Source organism: Phragmites australis, chromosome 4, assembly GCF_958298935.1.
Source record: "Phragmites australis chromosome 4, lpPhrAust1.1, whole genome shotgun sequence".
In the NCBI taxonomy this organism is placed as follows: domain Eukaryota; kingdom Viridiplantae; phylum Streptophyta; class Magnoliopsida; order Poales; family Poaceae; genus Phragmites; species Phragmites australis.
The window spans coordinates 27612851-27626667 of NC_084924.1; the positions used below are offsets into that span (position 1 = coordinate 27612851).

At 44.1% G+C, this 13817-nt stretch overlaps 1 protein-coding gene across 4 annotated transcripts; it reads left to right on the forward strand.

The window, feature by feature from the left end:
• The first annotated feature begins 2585 nt into the window (after window positions 1-2585).
• On the forward strand, window positions 2586-11896 carry LOC133915985 (uncharacterized). Of its 4 annotated transcripts, none has more exons than XM_062359442.1 (7): window positions 2592-7459; window positions 7553-7785; window positions 7864-8014; window positions 8980-9166; window positions 9240-9572; window positions 9661-10355; window positions 10780-11896. In XM_062359442.1, exons 1-7 carry the CDS (start codon window positions 2873-2875, stop codon window positions 11476-11478), a joined length of 6885 nt encoding a protein of 2294 aa, XP_062215426.1. In that variant the 5' UTR covers window positions 2592-2872; the 3' UTR covers window positions 11479-11896. The 4 variants fall into 4 exon arrangements, with proteins under 4 accessions (XP_062215429.1, XP_062215426.1, XP_062215428.1 ...); XM_062359444.1 differs by having other exon boundaries at window positions 9246-9572; XM_062359443.1 differs by having other exon boundaries at window positions 2593-7459; window positions 9664-10355.
• The last annotated feature ends 1921 nt before the right edge of the window (window positions 11897-13817 follow it).

The following is a 13817-nucleotide window of genomic DNA, read 5'->3' on the forward strand; positions in this document are numbered from 1 at the left end:
TCTACCTACCACTAAGGACATGTTGATCCATTTTTTCTTCCATCCATCAGACGATCGTGACACCTTCATGATTTAGCCTCACCTTGAAGCAAGCTTCGCGATGATGTCACATGCACTTTCACCATTCCCACGGCTTTAGGCCAAACCGCGAAATCCCTTACACGCTTCTCAATGTGTGACTCACTGCCACTAGCTTTGACCTCAAGCAAACCTCCTAATATCGACACGTGTACTGCGTCTTACGATCTTGAATGCCAGCAAGTATTTCCCGCTACTGATTCCTCAAGTCGCCTTATCACTTGCACTGGCATTCTTTTTGCTTGACTTTATCAACATGCCGTCTCCATCCATCTTCTATGTTTTTATTGACCTCCACGTGTACAGCTAGGATCACCCTTGACTCCGTCTGATCTCCTTGATTGTTCGGCACCAAACACCCTGCTTGGCCTCGATCATCCCGTTGTTAGCCGCCAAGTTGCATCCATTACCTACACATCATGAGATAAGCAAATATATTTTTCCAACTCCAACTCTATTTAGTACAAAATCAAAATTCTTAGTTGAAATCACATTCCTAAGAAGAATTGTGAACATGATACAAACTGACTTCATCTAGGGTACCCAGAAGTTCCGGTACTCGGAAGTTTCGGGTTCAATCAGGACAGGGGCTTTTGGTTTCTTTTTTCCTGTGAAATTGGAAGTTCTGGGTCTAGACCAAAAGTTCTAGGTTTATGCAACTGAAACTAAACACCGAAAGTTCCGACAATACAAAAAACTCTGAATGCCGGATAATCACTTGAAAGTTTCGGGTTCGGACCAGAATTCTAGGTTCACCAGAATCAACACATCAAAACTTAAGCAAAACCGAAGATCATCAAATCAAATCAATACCAATATCAATCATTCATCACAAGCAAATCAAGACACATTTCAATTTAGTTTCTCAGATAGTTAATTAATTTTCAAGGCAAATGCAAATATAAATAGTTGTATGTTGAGCAGCAGGATATTTTCCTTTTTTGTGCTGAGTGAAACATTAGTAAGGATTAAATTCTTGTTACGATGTAAGCAACACGTGTAACTCGAAACTCTCATCATGCATGAGTTGTATATAATATGTAAATGGATAATGGCTGAGCCTTCTCACTAGGGGATATTGATGTTTTCCTATATGGTGTGTATGCTGTGAAGAATAATGCACATATAATTTTGAAATTGATCCTTACATTGCTATCTGATTCGATGGTGGGAAGGATAATAATTATATGTACCTGATTGGATCGTGAGAAGGACAATTATTATTATATTTGGAAGACATTTCCCAATGAAGAATTCCACACACGATTGATCTTTGTTTGTATGATTCTATTTTTTTACAACTGACTTATTGAATGAACAAATTATCATAAAACTTTGTAATTTTCATAATTTTAAACATATATGTCTTTTCTCTTTTGATTATGGGGCGTAAATTTCACGTGCATATTTACTATTATTTTAAGTGATACAATGCAAATTGATACATTGACATTAAATATATATAACAATAACATTATTTCTCCTTTGGCTTTTGTGTTGAAATATCCATCTTATCTCAAAATCCTTACTTATGCATTGCTTTTGTAGACCATGATGAGATTGATCATGTGTGAAAAATGTCATGTTATCATCTACTTCTAATCATATTGTAGAGCATGCACATTATTGGAGGAATTAAATATCAACTGGATAATGATATGGTATAATATATATTGGGGAAATGTGCATCACATGTGCATGGTTACTAAGCATGAACGTCAGTCGGAGGTTGCTGTGAACCTTGTTGAAATATATGAACTTAGCATGAACTTGTTTTCTTTCCCCGTGCACGCATAGAGTTACAATATTAATTTGTATTAGACACATAGATTTTACTTATAATTATATCTAATAAAAAGCATGTGCCACAAATAGCATGATGCAAATCATAGACACGCCAAGCTTTAAAAGTGACCAACATAAACTTTATTATTATCACCCATGGGATTAGGAATGACAATAAAGCTATGCTCTTGGTAACCTACGATGAATTCTCTTATTAGGAGATAGGTATAGAAAAATTTGATTCGTATGAACTTATATGGAGATGGGGATGGAAAGACGCTTCCCATCTTCGCTCCCCGTTATATCCATAATATTACACATATACATATTTTTCTTAATATATAAATATACAAATATTACATTATGTTGAAAAAATAATAAATTACTATTATTTTTTAACCTATAATATTTAATTCATCTTGTATTAATTACCTTAATACGTATCAATAAATTACTTATTTATCATATAACTATATTATTAATATATAGAAATAATCAGCTATAATTTAATTTTATATTATATTGAAAATTAGATCCTCACAAATATAGAAATAGACTCCCGATTGCTAAATAGAATGAGAATAAGAAAACATTCCCAATGAAAATGAGCCCGTTGACCTGGGACGGGCATTTTGTCGTCCCCTACTGCCGACGCCGCCGTTGAGGCAACGAACCCACGCGCAGCCAACTCCGCAGTCCGCAGTGCCCCCCGCAGCTAACACGGCAAAACCAGCAGCAGCACAAGTCTCAAGATTCGTGCCGCATCAATCACCGCCATCCGCCTTCTCGCCTGTCGCCTAGGGCTACCCCCCTTCCCGTACTCCGACCCGGCACCAACCCTCCCCCGCCGCCGCCGTTCCCTGCTCATAGGCGGCGCGGCGCCGCCTCCATCGCCTCCTCTATCGGCCCTCGCGTGCGCCCCCGGGTACCCGCGCGCCCCCTCGCGCGGCCGCCGCGTTGTGGGGTTGCGGCTAGGGTTTCATGCTTCCCGCGGCCTCCGCAGCCGCCGATGTCGCACCCGGGCAAGTTCGTCTCCGTTAACCTCAACCGATCCTACGGCCAGTCCGCTCCCTCCCACCATGGCGGCCGCCCCTCCCGCCCCGCCGCCGCCGCCTCGTCTGGCGGCCACGGTGGCGGGGGCATGGTGCTGCTCTCCCGCCCGCGCGGATCCTCCCTCGCGAAGCCGCAGCCACCAAAGCTCTCTGTGCCGCCGCCACTCAACCTCCCGTCGCTCCGCAAGGAGCATGAGCGATTCGATGGCGCGGCTGCCGCCGCTGGCGGCGGGGTCGCCTCGGCTCCGCCCCGATCCGGCGGGACCGCGGCCGGGTGGACCAAGCCCGCCCCAGCCTCTGAGAAGCCTCCCGGCTCGGAGCCGCTTCCTGGCAACGCCGCACGGCCGCCGTCGTACGGGTTCCCGGAGAAAGCATCCGTCTTCTTGCGTGGGGAGGACTTCCCTTCCTTGAAAGCAGCTGTTTCCCCGCCGCCTCCGCAGCCTGCGCAGCGACAGAAGGACGCTGATGGGGTGCGGGCCTCCACACCAGAGTCACGACCGGTGCCCCTCGGAATGCGTCCTCAGGTGACACCCTCGCGTGCCACTGAGCCCCTGGCCTCTGGTGGCGGCACTGGCGCCCGCGCTTCTGCCGAGAGGGCACAAAAGCATGATCTGGGGTCGCTTCCGATGGTCCGGCTTAGGTATGATTCTGACTGGGCTGATGACGAGCGTGACACAGGGCTGAGCCTCCCAGAGCGGGACAGCAGGGAGAGGGGATTTGGCCGGAGTGAGACCATGATCCCAGGGCGCGACCTTTATGGCGCGATGAGGGAGCCCTTCAAAAAGGAGCCGTTTGGGAGAGATGCAGTTGTGACAAATAAAGAGGGCAGGCAGGATGGTCTGTGGCGATCTCCTATGTCAAGCCAACACGATAGAGAGCGAACGGATGGCCTGCCATACAGTGTAGGCAGAGGAAGCAGTGGGCAGTCATATCGGGAATGCATAACTGCTGGTGGTTCCAAGGATTTGTGGAGTAATAGTAGGGAGCCTCCTATGCGTGCCTATGGACAGAACGAGGTAGAACCGTATGGAATCGCACGAGTTGGGGAAACTGCGAGTGAACGTTACGGTAACAGTTCGAATAATTGGCACAAGCCGAGTTCTTTCCAGAACAATGTTGGTTCCAAGGCACAGATTTTTGCTGGTAATAAAGGGCCTTTAATTAATGGGCCAGTGGCAAAATTTGGTAGGGAGAAGCAGCTCACCGGTTCCCCTGCTAAACCTTTAATAGAGGATGGCAGTTTTGATAGCATTTCCACCGCTAACTTGAGTGCGATAAAGAAGAAGAAAGAAGCAGCCAAACCAGCTGATTTTCATGACCCGGTAAGGGAGTCATTTGAGGCAGAGCTTGATAGGATCTTGAGGGTACAGGAGCAGGAGCGACAACGGGTAATGGAAGAACAGGCAAGGGCCAGAGAAATTGCTCGGAAGCAAGAAGAGGAGAGAGAGAGGCTGATAAGAGAAGAGGAGGAGTGGCAGCGGCTGGTGGAAGAACAGGCAAGACAAGCTGCTTGGCAAGCTGAGCAAGAGAGGCTGGAAGCTGCCAAAAGATCTGAGGAGCAGAGAATTGCCAGGGAGGAGGAAAGGAAGAGGATTGCTATGGAGGAGGAGCGGCGTAGGGAGGCAGCACGTCAAAAGCTCCTAGAATTGGAGGCAAAGATTGCTAGACGACAAGCAGAATCAAGCATTGACGGAGGAAGGGATAGAAAACTATCTTCAGCTGTCAGTGATGAATTGGCTCCTGGAGCCTTAAAGGACAGAGATGTGTCACAGTCTGCTAATTTTGGTGATAGAAGAGATGTTGACAGAATGGATGAGCGCATCAATACCTCTGCACCATTGGAGTCCTCTAGTTTCAATAGGTACAGTGATACAGTTCCAAGGGTGCACACTCTGAGGGATGGGCACTCACCATTTGTTGATAGAGAGCATGCATACTATGGTGCAAGGGCTGCATTCCCAGAACAAGAGAATGTGCATCACAGTCCACGGTGCGACCCTTTTGCTACAAGGAGGGGGAATTTCCCTAAGAAAGATTTTAATGATGGATTTGGGAGTGTGTCCGTTAGGCCATCTTCCAGAGGCCAAACAACTGATTCTCCATGGGCGCTGGAAGATGACCAACATGAAAAGGTTCCAAGGTGGGATGCACCTAGGGAAACTGACCGTTTTGACAAACAATCTGACTTTCACAACGATCTTTTTAACGGCAACAGGTTTGGAGATTCAGCTTGGCTGCCTAGTAGTTCTCATGGAAGCCCCAGTGCTCAACTAGGAGATAGGATGTTTCAGAGTTCTGAGGCTAATGAATTTTCTGCTTTTACTAGACCCCGCTACTCTATGCGGCAACCATATGTTCCCCCACCCCCAACTGTGACCTCAGTGCAGAGAAGTACAATTTGTTCTTCTGCTCAACATCCCAATTCATCCTTCATGGATGGTGGGATGGGAGAGCGTTCCGGTAGAGATGATGAACAAGCTATTCGGGGTCAGTATGGAAGTGCATACCAAGAGGCATCTCACCAGCATGGTGTACCAGCTGATCATATTGCTGTCAATGAACACCAAATTGGGAACAGAGAAAGCCCTGTATTGGGTTCACAATATTCTCTTTCTGTTTCAAGCCCTCCTAGCTCACCTCCACATGTTTCGCATGATGAGATGGATGTTTCTGGCGATTCACCTGCATTACCGACTTCTGCTGATGGTGAGCGAACTGTGATGTCTGACAATGACCATGCAGCTTTGACCTTAGATGCAGCCAACAAAAGCAGAATTGCTGCCTCAAGATCAGTGTCCCACATGGAAGATGATGAATGGTTGAGTGAAAACAATGATGGTAGGCAAAAACAGGATGAATACGATGAAGACGGCGATAGCTACCAGGAAGATGAAATCAATGAAGCTGATGACGAGAATCTTGACTTGGATGATGAGTTCTTAGAGGAGCAGAATACACCTGTAGAACTGGAACCAGTTATACTTGGATTTGATGAGGGTGTGCAGGTTGAAATTCCCTCGAATATTGAGTTTGAACTATCTTCTATGAAGAGCACTGAAAGGGCAGTTGGAGTAAATCTAAGCTCAGGTGTTGCAGAGCAAGAGAATGTTAGTGGTTCAGTTGTTCATTCTGACCCTGTTACTGAAGCAGAGAAAACACTGCAAAACTTGACTCTTGATCATGTAAATGCCCTGACAGATGACAGTAATGGAGAGCCATCCAGTAGCTTCGTGGCACCTGCTTCAAGCTCCCAGTTACCACAGTCATCTTCAACAGCTCCAATTATGCCATCCGCTTCAGTGGTTGGCCAGAATGAAGTGCCTGTTAGCCTCCAGTTTGGTCTGTTTACTGGGCCTCCTCTAATACCAACTCCAGTTCCAGCCATTCAGATTGGTTCAATACAGATGCCAATCCATCTCCACAATCAAGTTAACCCATCCCTGGCTCAAATGCACCCTTCAACAGCCCCTTTATATCAGTTTGGCCAGCTGAGTTATGTCCGCCCTATCGCTCAGAGTGCTCGACCGCTGCTTTCTCAGGCTATTCTCCCAGCTTATTCTTCTGCACCAGCTCAATATACATTGAATCAAAATACTTCCAGTGTTCTCCCAGAGCTAGTGAATCGAGATACACACCAGAATATCCCAAGACAGGCAGTCTCATCCACCTTTATCGAAAAATCAACATCACCTACAGCCAAGCTTTCCCTTGTAATGGATAATTCAGATTCTCAGTATCTCAATGCACCTGCAGACAACCAGATGGCTGGTGTGGAGGGATTTCATGGCCAAGTGGACAAACATTCTATTGGGGGTACAACTTCCAGTGTTTCGCAAGCTGAAATACAGAGCAATTGTGATATCTCTTTGAAGAGGAATTACAAACCTACCTCCAACAACTTAGAATCTTCTCAATTTGGTTCGGAGGGGAAAGCCTTGAGTGGTCCAAAGGCTCCATGTGCTGTATCTGGTGGAAGAGGGAGAAGATATGGTTATGCTGTTAGAGATATTAACATGAGATCAACCGGTTCAGTTGTTGAACCTTCTCACAAGGATTCCAGAGGATTTCAGAGAAGGGCTCGTAGGAATGTAAGAAGAACTGAGTTTAGAGTTCGGGAAAATGTCGAGAACCAAATCCAAGCTTCTGAGTCATTTAATCATGGTGAACAGAACGAGAGGCAATATTCCAATGGAACAACAAGAGATGTTTCGTTGAGAAATGTGAGCAGAAGGGAAATTGATGTAAATAAGTTATCCAGGACGAATGAAGCAAGTGATCAGAGTGCAGGTCCTTCATTTAGAAGTACACAGAAGGCTCCTTATGAAAGATCCCATGGTGGGAACAAGAAATCTAGAAAAGGTGCTATCCCTGAAGGAGGTGCTACTTCATTGCAGGCTGGAACTGTACGTGTTGTTAAGCAGCAAGGCATTGAGGTCCCTGTTGATGCAGATGGTTTCATTGAAGTAAGGTCCAAGAAACAGATCATGATTGTCAGGAGAGAGCAGAGGGAGAAAGAAAATAGATCCAAAATGAGGATGGCAAAGGTGGCCACTGTCATGTTTCATATGCTGAAGTTTATATCTTATTTGTTTCTTTCTTCTTTCAATTAATTAATGCTTTAATGTTGGTTCAACCAGACTCCCCGCAAACACCATCAAGTTTCTCCACAAAGTCCGGGTGGTCCAATTGTGAATAAGCGAACAGCTCTTTTGAGTGGAGAAGTTGCAAAGAAAGTTTATTTAGACTCACAAGGAAGAGTTGCTGACTATGTTGAACCATCGGTTGCATTGAAGGGTGATATGGCTTCTATGAAGCCCATAGGGCCACCTTCAACCAATGCAGAAACTGATACAAACTTCTATGCCAAGCAGTATGTAGCTTAATTGTGCTTTCCTATTTATTAATTAAGATTCTTCTTGAGGATTTCACTCACTAAAGCTTTTTACAGGCCTACCCAAAGTCAAGCATCCTCTGACATGGTCACTTCTAGTGCTTCTGCAAAGCTTGTGACAGACTTATCTGAGGACAACAATAAAGGAGCGTCCATTAGTACTCCATTTAACATGGTTTCCTGGGATAATTCACAAATAAACCAGCAGGTAGATTGCTTTTCTCAAGGTTATTTATGTTCCTAAGGGGCAAGTTATTATTCTTTTCTGGAAGCAAATTTGCATTATATATCGTCCTAATTGAATATTTGGTTATTCGAGATGGTCATATTAGATCCTTGTAAACAATTAGTTATTAAAGAGTGCCTTTGGGGAACCTTCACTATGGATCTTCTACTGACGCTCTCTTTCAAATGCAAAATTACATGTGGACTAGTCTCTGCTAGCTGTATAATTTTGCAAGAATGAGTTATACATATTATTCACTACCAGTACACCTTGGTGTGTTTATTATTTATTTTCCATGGATGCCAATAGATCACCTTAGCAATTTTCTTAAGTATGGAAAGTTGAACAAACTTTATGTAGACATATTGCTATACACTAATGTATATTATAATGATCCAGGGAGCCTTTTCTCCTGATTTTGGACAAATTAATAATCAAAACAGAAAAACAGAAAAAAAAACCCAGCAGTCTCATGATAAACTTCCCAAATCCCAATACTACAATGCTAGGTAATTATACTTCTACATGTTACTTGAAAATTCTATCACAAGACTGTAAGTTTTTTTTTGTTGTTGTTGATTTTGTTATTATTCTGGCAGCTTAAGAAATATCTATCTGAAATCTTAGACTATACATGAGTGGCTATTTTAAGTTCTTATGTTGCTCCATTCGTGCATATGCAGTTTAAGTAGTTCTTATTGTAAACTGCAGCCAGTTATCCCATGACCAAAATTATTATACTTTTCTATTTTCCCCCTTTTCATGACGGTAGAATACGTTTCCTAACAAAAGGTCACACATCGAGTAAAGGCTGTACGTTTATTTTGGATTTCAGGCAGCAGCTCTTGTTGTTTGTTTTTCTTAAAAGTCTCGCATATCTATCACTATATTGTGTTTATCTTAAATTTCTGTTGTCTGTAACTTTTGGCAACTTCTACACATATTAGGTTATGCCATTAACTCAAACTCAACTTGAAGAAGCTATGAGGCCAGCTAATTTTGAACAGCAGGCTGGTTCTGGATTTTCTTTGGAGTCCAACAATGCTTTGTCCCCTACAGTAACCACAGAAAAGGCATTTCCTTCATCTGTTAGCCCTATTAACTCCCTTCTGGCTGGCGAGAAGATTCAGTTTGGTAAGCACTTTTCATTAGTACTGTATGATGTTTACCGCAACTTGACTTATAAATGAACAACAACAATGCTCAGGGGCAGTTACCTCGCCATCCGTACTACCTCCGGTCAGCCGAACTGTTGCAAGTGGGCTTGGAGCTCCAGGGTCATCTAGGCCTGATATGAAGATTGATCGAAGCTTACCAAGTGACAATGGTACTGATGTTTTCTTTGATAAGGAGAAGCCTAGTTTGAAGGAACCATGCCCAAATACAGAGGATGTAGAAGCAGAGGCTGAAGCAGCTGCTTCTGCTGTGGCTGTGGCAGCTATTACTACTGATGAGGGATCTCCAGCTGATGCAACTACAGCGTCTGCTCCAGACAACAAGAGCTTTAGCAGCAAGGATCTCAGTGGGTTAGCATCAGGAGGTATGATATCCACATTGTCAATTATTTGAATAAAAACATTACCCTCTGTTTATGCAGCTATACTCATAGAGTTTATGGACAACTGAAGCAGGGGCAATAATAACAGGTCAAGCTGGTCAATCATCCACGGAAGAGCCGCTCACAGTTGCTCTTCCAGCAGACCTATCAGTTGATACTCCATCCATGTCCCTGTGGCCACCTTTTCCCAGTCCACAGGCATCAGGGCCAATGCTTTCTCAGTTTCCTGGTGCACAACCGTCCCACTTTTCCTGCTTTGATATGAATACAATGTTAGGAGGGCACATTTTTGCATTTGGACCAAGTGATGAATCTGCTGGCTCTCAGGGTCAGCATCCTCAAAGAAGCAACACATTGCCTTCAGCGCCATTGGGAGCTTGGCCACAATGTCATTCTGGGGTAGACTCGTTCTATGGTCCTCCAACTGGGTTTGCTGGTCCTTTTATTAGTCCAGGAGGAATCCCAGGCATGCAAGGTCCTCCACATATGGTGGTCTATAACCACTTCGCCCCAGTAGGGCAGTTTGGTCAAATGGGACTTGGTTTCATGGGAGCCACTTATATCCCTGGTGACAAGCAGCCTGATTGGAAGCAAAATCAAGGACCTCCTGTTGTCGGTGTAAGCCAGAGTGATCCAAACAACCAAAATATGGTGTCTGGTCAAGTAAACTCTCCCAGCATTCCTACCCCAGTGCAGCATCTACGCCCAACTTCTATCATGCCAATCCCATCCCCATTGACCATGTTTGACATTGCTCCTTTCCAGGTACGCAGTAGTAGCCGTAGATACGTGCCAAGACAATTGAATTGCAAGCTGATGGATTAGATATTTATTTGATTATAAGAATGGTTCTATTTCCTCCTCTGCTTTGTGGTTGGTTAGGGTCCTAGGGTTGTAGGGTAAATACATAAGTATATTTGAAAGTGTTCTCTGTGAATCTGCCATAAAACAGACATGGATATTTTTCCTCACCCTGCTTTTGCTCGTTCATGACAGTATGCATAGCAGCTTTAGATTATCTTCTTGCAATGGTTAGTCAATCAAAGGATGAGCACTGTTTGTTAATGTGAAAAATGATAATCATGTTGTGGTTCATTAGACAAATGTGATTAGACTCTTGCATTTTTTTTTCACAACAGTTTCATCTCCATTTGTGTTGTAATTAACTCCCCTCACTCTGTTTTTTCAGACATCTACAGACATACAGATGCAACCTTGTTGGCCACATATGCCTGTACCGCCTCTACACTCTGTCCCATTATCAGTGCCACTACAGCAGCATCCAGTAGAGGGTACAGCTACACAACAGTTTCTTCATAATGTGCCAGTAGACAACAAGGCAATTACAAATAACCGGTTCCAGGAGCCCTCTGCATCTTCCATGCCATCAAACAGCAACAAGACCTTCCCAAACGCAGCTGCCTCTCAATTCACAGATGAGTTGGGTCTTGTTGAACAGCCAGCCTCCAGTAGTTCAAGTGCTCAAACTGTTCAGCCTTCATCTGTCCAGGCGGGTGTGATCAGCAATGAAGTCTCAACCAGTGCCAAAGTTATGGTTAGGTCGATCCCACCAAATGTCAACCCTGGGATTGCTACAACTACAAGAGTGGCTAGCAACCCCAATGGAGGCCAGGTCACCAACCTTCCCTCCAAGACCCAGCAGTCTTCTTTGTCATTGGATCAGCAATACCAACATCCAGTCAGTAATCAGGATCGCCGAGCCCGTGTGACTCAAAAGACTGGTACTGGCAACGAGTGGCAACGACGACCAGGATACCAGGGGAGGAATCAGAATTCTGGTTTGGACAAGAACTCGGGCACTGGTAGGATGAAGCAGATCTACGTCGCGAAGTCGTCAGCAACAAGTGGCCATGCCCAATCAGGCTAGAGCAGAGATGCTTTCCACAAAGCATGCTTCTGGCGGGAACAGCTCAAGCCGCCGTGCGCTAGATACACGTGAAACATATTTTCGCTCCGTGTCTGTCTATCCTTGTTTGTTTGGTGATTATAGCTTTGCTGGTTGTATGTTTTTGGTTTCATTTCTTGCATAGAGAAGAAAAGGAATGCGGTTGCAGTGTTAAAAACATTTAAAGCAATGCCGTTTCGTGCCTGGATAAGTTTTGCAGCCGATGGAGTCTGCTGCCGTGTAAGTCAATGGTGTGCTATCAGGATTATTATTGTTGCTATTATCATTTTTAGACTGACTCAAGAGGCCTGGACAGAATCAGAGGTGCCCATAAGGGGAGCACTTTATATTGTGGAATATGTTCATAATCCAGTTGATTTGATGCTATATTGTTGAATCATATGCGTCACTTTTTTAGTCTATCCTAACTTGCTTGGAACAAAGGCTTTATTGTTGTGGTTGATATGTGTTCCTGTCCTAATTTTGTGATGTTATCTGGTGCAGTTTATTGCAGGTCCCATTGAATTCGTTGCTTGCTCCACAAAGAACTGGACCAACTCTTTAGCAGGCTCTTACAACAGCTTCTGCTCATATATATTGTAATTCGAATTTCTTCGCCCAGGAATTCTTGCCTAAATTCAAATGTGATCGCAACAGCCCAGAGCAAGGCTGCAAAAGAGTGGGCAAAGGTCAAAGAGGGGAACCAAAATATATGAACCCTATTTCTTTTTTGCTTTTTGCTTTCACATTTGAAGTGCCCCTACAGGCTCATAATAGCATGTATCACTAGTAGTTTGCAACTCGAGAACGAAGAGGGGGATGAAAGAATTTGGCAATAAATCTGAATCGGGAACGCAACTTCAATTCTGATAAACTTTAATTTCATCAGAATGCAAAAATTAACCGTTAAGAGGGAAAATTTAGACTTTTACTATCGCTTCATTACCGTTTCAATATTTACTACTTTTATAATATTTATATTCATACTTATTCGGCTCATACCACTAAACATCGATGCTCAGCCAAACTGTTTGAAAGTGCCAAATAACCTAGTTGCCCTTTTCTCTCACCTCCAGCTGAGTCCACCACCTCTCCTTTCTTTTCTTACCTTCTGTTCCTTTCAATGATGTTATTTGACAAAACTTTAACTTTAAGAATTTTGAGCTGATCATCTATAGCTTTATCTTTTCTTTCCCTTCTGTTACTTGCAATGATCTTATTGGACAAAACTTCAACTTTAAGAACTTTTTTTAGAGCTGATCATCTGTAGCTTTATCTTTAGAGTTGAAGCTATGGATTGGTTGAAGATATGCGGTTGAGACATTTTATTTTTATTTTGAATTAAAAACAAATATTTAAACTACTTTTTTATGCTATAAACTCCAAATCTTACCTGAATCTTAAAGGTGGAGCTCAGCCAAATGCTAAAAAGAACTAGAAAAACGGCTATAAAAACACTAAAAAGAGAGAGAGCAGCAGATCGGCAATCATCCGTGCTAGATTGGGGCAGTTGGCCACAACAAGCAGATCAACACTCTCCTTCCTCACTGTTGGAGTACGCACCTCCCTCCCCAACAACTGACCGCGCCGCTTCCCAAGGGTGTGGAAGCAACAGGAGGCCGACTTGACCTGGACGAGATGGAGTGCGCCAGCGCTGCTCATGGCGTTCCCTTCCTCCTCGTGCCTCTCCTAGCAGCCACCCTCCCCGCACCCACACCATGCCAAGTTGCCACCGGCCCCCGGAGGGCTAGATCTCCAGGCTCGGACGTGGAGTCCGAGCACGAGCCGATGAAGTGCGGGGGCAGCCAAGCAAAGTCAGAGAGCTAACATAGCATTTGATACTGTACTGATTTAACTGTAGTGTAGGTACTATATCGATACTGTAGCATTGAATCTATACGGTCAGTTTTCAATCCACGTGATGTCGACGGGAGCAAAGTTATGATACTGTAGCTCTATGAGTTTACCTACATCAGAGGAGCCGATTCCGCTTGGGTAGGGCGTCGTTGATAGCCGCACTCTACCGGTGGGTCTATAAGGTAAAAATTGTTCGGTTGATGTCACTGCCGTGTGATTCCATCAGCTGTGACATTTTACTGAGGTGGCAATCTACTTATTCCAAAAATCTCCAATATACTCACGTTCCCCGTGCCCTTCCCCAATTCTCTCCTCGTGGCTCACTCTCCGTGACTGGCCACCGCCTTACAGGCATTACGCTAAAAATTAAAGAAACAATGACAAATATCAAAACAGTAATTAAAACGTATGGAATACAACAATTATGTACTGTACCTAGCTGCTCCAGTTCAATCACTAAAATT